The sequence below is a fragment of the Arachis ipaensis genome, chromosome B04 (genome assembly GCF_000816755.2).
Source record: "Arachis ipaensis cultivar K30076 chromosome B04, Araip1.1, whole genome shotgun sequence".
Taxonomy (NCBI): domain Eukaryota; kingdom Viridiplantae; phylum Streptophyta; class Magnoliopsida; order Fabales; family Fabaceae; genus Arachis; species Arachis ipaensis.
In genome coordinates this window covers 4,881,630-4,887,060 of record NC_029788.2, presented here as the reverse complement: position 1 = coordinate 4,887,060, position 5,431 = coordinate 4,881,630, and the positions used below count along the sequence as shown (strand labels likewise).

General features: G+C 35.7%; 1 protein-coding gene across 1 annotated transcript; it reads left to right on the top strand.

Annotated features, from left to right (window-relative positions):
* On the top strand, positions 2,463-3,898 carry LOC107635875 (F-box/kelch-repeat protein At3g23880-like). The gene has a single exon (XM_016339428.2). The coding sequence runs from the start codon at positions 2,550-2,552 to the stop codon at positions 3,768-3,770; it is 1,221 nt and encodes a 406-aa protein (XP_016194914.1). The 5' UTR covers positions 2,463-2,549; the 3' UTR covers positions 3,771-3,898.

The following is a 5,431-nucleotide window of genomic DNA, read 5'->3' as shown; positions in this document are numbered from 1 at the left end:
TTTTTTTATAAAAATAGTTTGATTATATAAATTTTTTGTGCTATAATTTATAATGTCAAAATAAGACAACGTAATTTTAAAAGATTCATATTTTCGTAATATTATTACAGACAAAAAATACTAGTAATATTCAAAAAGTGAATAGCCTAATTATAGTTTCTTAATATAACATTGTATAATTTTTTTTGTTATCCACAATATTTTTTAATCCAATAGATAAAAGATTAATCCGTCGTGAATTAGAACTCTATTTAATATTCAAAAAGTGAATAGCCTAATTATAGTTTCTTAATATAACATTGTATAATTTTTTTTGTTATCCACAATATTTTTTAATCCAATAGATAAAAGATTAATCCGTCGTGAATTAGAACTCTATTTAACAGTTTGTCGCTCGCAAATAAATTATAACATTGGTTAGTTGACTAATGATTAATACACATGGAAAACTAAATCCTCTTTTCCGGTAGACTTTTCCATGTAATAAATATGAAAATTAATCATGTTTGACTATAAGTTAATGGAATAACATTTAATTAAATGATGAATTTAATTTTAATATGTTGTTAGTATAAAATTATTTTATACATATATTTAATTACATAATATTATATTTATAAAAATAATTATTTTTTATATTAACTGCATGAATAGTCATCTAAAAAATGATTATAATTGCATAACTATATTTTTTAAATTTTGGTGCGTTTGGATGTAGTGCGGCGTCACTTAGTTCTCGCGAGGTTGTGATGACGTTGCTTCCTTTGCAAGAGGGGACACAATGTGCGGTGGTTATGGGAGAGACGAGTGCGACCACGTGCAACGGTTTTGGGAGAGAGGAATAAGGCGTGTGGCGACTCTAGGAGAGGGAGGCGCCGCGTGCGGTAGCTCTAGGAGGGATAAGGTGTGTGGAAAGAGGAACAAGAATTTTATTTTTTATTTTTAATATTGGATTAATGATGGTGTTTTTTTTAATTGTAATTTACTGTGATATTTTTTTTAAGATGTGGCATGATTTAATGTAGGAGTATAAATCAGAACGTCCAATTTTTAAGTACAGAAATCAAACCGTCTGATTTCTGTATTCGGACCGTTCGATTTGTGTTAAAAAAATTAAAAAAAATTGGAGTACATAAACCGGAGTTAAAATTATAATTGGCTCAATTCGACTTCCAAAATTTATAATATTAACTCATATTAGTCTTTAATTTTTATAAATGCCATGTTGATTTTGCAGAATTTGAATTTTTTGCCTATATTTTGACTAAGAATATTAGACCTCCTAAAAACTTAATTGGCTCTCCAACATTCTTACGAAAAATGACAATAACAAGTTCAGTTTGAAAATTTTGTGGCTCATGGAAGAAAAACAATCAAGTTTTTGGAGCTCTGATAAATCTCGATCACATGAAAGTTAGGTAAAAAATTCAAAGCGCGGTGATGACGTTGCTTCCTTTGCAAGAGGGGACACAATGTGCGGTGGTTCTGGGAGAGACGAGTGCGACCACGTGCAACGGTTTTGGGAGAGAGGAATAAGGCGTGTGGCGACTCTAGGAGAGGGAGGCGCCGCGTGCGGTAGCTCTAGGAGGGATAAGGTGTGTGGAAAGAGGAACAAGAATTTTATTTTTTATTTTTAATATTGGATTAATGATGGTGTTTTTTTTTAATTGTAATTTACTGTGATATTTTTTTTAAGATGTGGCATGATTTAATGTAGGAGTATAAATCAGATCGTCCAATTTTTAAGTACAGAAATCAAACCGTCTGATTTCTGTATTCGGACCGTTCGATTTGTGTTAAAAAAATTAAAAAAAATTGGAGTACATAAACCGGAGAGTATGATTTGTGTACTCCAATTTTTTTTATTTTTTCAACACAAATCGTTGGGTCCGATTTGTGTACTCTAAAGTTTTAGAATTTTTTAAACACAAATGGGAGGGTCCGATTTGTGTACCTCCCATAATTTTAAAAAATAACAAAAATGATCATGTTAAGGTATAACACTTATTTTACTTCCATATCCAAATTTTTTAGCTCAAGAATTTATGTGGTTGCTTTTTCTTATTGTGAATAGAATGTGAGTGAAATTAGATTAATTTTTTTGGATTTCTTTTAATTGATTTTTTTTCACTAGTTGAATACACCACTAATTGGTTCTCTATACTTTCTCTTTTTAAATTTAATTTTTATTGTAAAATACTATTCGGATATCAAAATTAGCCACTAAAATCAGCTATCAATGTATTTATGTATAAATATGTATTGTTTAATTTATTTTCAATGTGTATTTATATTTCAATATGTATTTTATACTAATTGTTAACTTTAATGGCTGATTTTGGTGTACACGTAGTATAGTCATTTTTATTATAACTAATACTACTCGACCAATAAATATTATTATTTTAAGCTAGACAGTATTTAGTTAGTAATAATATGCACAATTATATATACGAGAAGAAGTGAGAAACAAAAATCATAGCACACTCGCACGGTGGATCCGACAACGGTCACAGTTTCTCCGGGAGCAACCGTGCTCCGATCCACTCATGGAGGACACAACAACGACCACCACCATTGATGATGAGGACCAATCACCAACCAGCAAACGCCACCTGATCTCCTCCTCTTCCATTTCCGACCACCGCCCACTGCCGAACATTCCCTTCGATATAGTAGCCAAAATCCTCCTGATTCTGCCGGTGAAGTCCCTCCTCCGTTTCAAGTCCACATGCAAGTCTTGGAACGAGTTCATCTCCGATCCTCAGTTCGCCAAGGACCATCTCCGAGCCTCAGCTTCGGACCGCAACCCCAACCGCAACCGCTTCCTTGTAACCTTCAAAACCTTACGGATCAACAACGAGTCACAACCGTACCTCAGAGACTACTCCATCTCCTCCGTGTTAGACGGGTCCGAAGCCACCGCCGCCCCCGCGCGTAACAAGTTCCCCTGCTTGGAGAGCAGGACGAAGTTCCTGTGCGGCTCTTGTGACGGCATGATCTGCATGGCCACGAATCCAAGCTGGCCCATCGTTTGGAACCCTTCCACCGGAAAGTTCAAGCAACTTCCCCCTCTCGCTGCGGCTGACGGCGGCCTTGTGTACGGCTTCGGCTACGATCATATCGGTGACAGTTACAAGGTGGTGGCAACCTTGGACTTGTCAAACATTCGTCTTGCTGCGAATCGTAATGATTACCAATTCGATAACTTTGTTTATACCTTGGGTACCGATTCTTGGAGACAGATCCATGGATTTGCAGGCTTGGTGGTGAAAGACAGTTCAGGGAAATTCGTGAATGGCACTCTTAATTGGTTGGCGTGTGATGCAAACAACTTCGCTGTGGTTCGTGTCCTTTCTCTTGATTTGGCGACGGAGCAGTATCAAACACTGATTATTACTCCCGTTGATGGAAGACCCGATATAGAGGTTAGATGGTTGCGCTCCGCCGTGTTAAAGGGGTGCTTGTGCATCGTGGCGGAACGAGACATGGTTGCTGACTACTTCGTAATGAAGGAATATGGGAATGCTGGTTCTTGGACTTTGATGTTCAGGATCCCTTATGCGAACGTGCTTCCTGAATTTTTCAGCTTTCACATGGCTCCGATTTGGGTTTCTGAGGAAGGAGATGAGATTTTGTTGGCATATTTGGGAATGTTGAGTGTTTACAGTACCAGAAATGGCGGGTCTTTTAAAGCTGCTGGGATTGGGTTATTCAGAGGTTCCATGCTTGCAGCTGCTTATACTGAGACTTTGATGTCACCTTCTTGAGTCTTATGTCAGGTTCTTAATAATCATTTTGCTGATTCAGAATAAAGGAAACAATTTGTTGTTTCTTCTCTCTTGTTTTATGTTATGCAAATCATGGTTGTTGTATGTAGTACATTTCATCATGTAGTTAACAATTTTGTACTGCATGAGAGATTTATTGTTACTACAAACTGTGTTTAAGTTAAATTTTATGGATTTTCAGTTTTTATAACAAGTTTCAAGACTACTTCTTAAAGTCATTTATACTTTCTAGCTATTTAATAAAGTAAATATTATTTTCGGCTATTGACATTTTTTCTATAAGACATAGCGCACCTTAATTATTCTTAAATCTTAACCACTTCTCATCCATTAACAAAAATGGACTGATTGAGCCTTGCTACCGGTTAGTAAATGGTTATCCATCTGACGTGTCAAGTTAAATCTGAGATGTCAATTGACAATATCAGATGTCAACTCCAAATAGTTGTAAGTACTAAAAACTCTTTTTCTTTTTTCCGTCCTATTTTTTCTCTTTTTTAGACCTATTATCATCATTTCCTACTTTCACACAACCTTAAATCTCTTTTTGCATTAATCATAAAAATATCAATAAAGCTAATAATTCATACATCATTAACAATTTAACATACACTTTATATATACAAGAAGACAAGATATGAGAACAAGCGGAATACCTCGACGACAAACTTAAATGCCTCACCAGATGTCACGTGAGACTCTTGTCAGGATGAAGTAGGAGCGCCAACTGCTGGTAGCGCTTGCGAAAGACAAGACAGGGACAAAAGACTCAACACTCAAGACGGCATCAGTCAACGAAAGGGGAGTTGTTAGCAGCAGCGACTTAAAGGACGATCAGGGCGAGTATCTTGGTGATGCTGGAAAGATTTGAGGTAAGGCAATGGGCGCGCTTGGCATAGTTGAAGTCTTTGGAGAAAGAGAAGTTAGGCTCCGCCAGAGATTTGATGCGGATAAGTGGTGCTGAGGAGCTCTGGTTCATTGAACTTGAGAGAGACAAGGACGAGCTATTGAGGGATGTTGGGTGAGGACGAGAAGGAGAAGAGGAGGAAAAAGGAACCACAGTAGTGGTGGTGGCTGTTAGTGGCGAAACAGAGGGAGAAGATGGTAGTTTTAGAGATGGCGCAATGGAGGAAGAAAAGAGAAGAAAAGGAGGAAAAGGAAAAAAATGGAAGAAGAAAAGAGAGGTTGGTTCGGTGATGGAGATGATTGTGATTGGCTGATGAAAAAAAAGAAGAGGAGAAAAAAAAAGAGGGAAAAAAAAATAAAAAAAAATGAAGAATGGGTTAAAATTTAAGAATAATTAAAAAGCATTATGTCTTATAAAAAAAAAGTTAGAGGTTGAAAATTTCCTATTTAATATGATTTTTTGGTATCCAAAACCTAGTCAAATGTTTGTTAACATACAAAATTTAGTAGATTAGGCGGGTATTGCTTGGAGAGCATTGTTTTCAATTAAACAAGGTCTGAGGATTGACCTAAGTTGGCCGATTCGATCAGATATCCGACCATTAGATCAATGGATAAAAAGTGTTGTGAGCAAATTAATAAAAACTTTAAAAATTTGATAAAACCATCAAATTGTTTCAAGTTTTTGAGCGTCAATTAATTTAAAATAATAAAATATACATATGATAAAATTG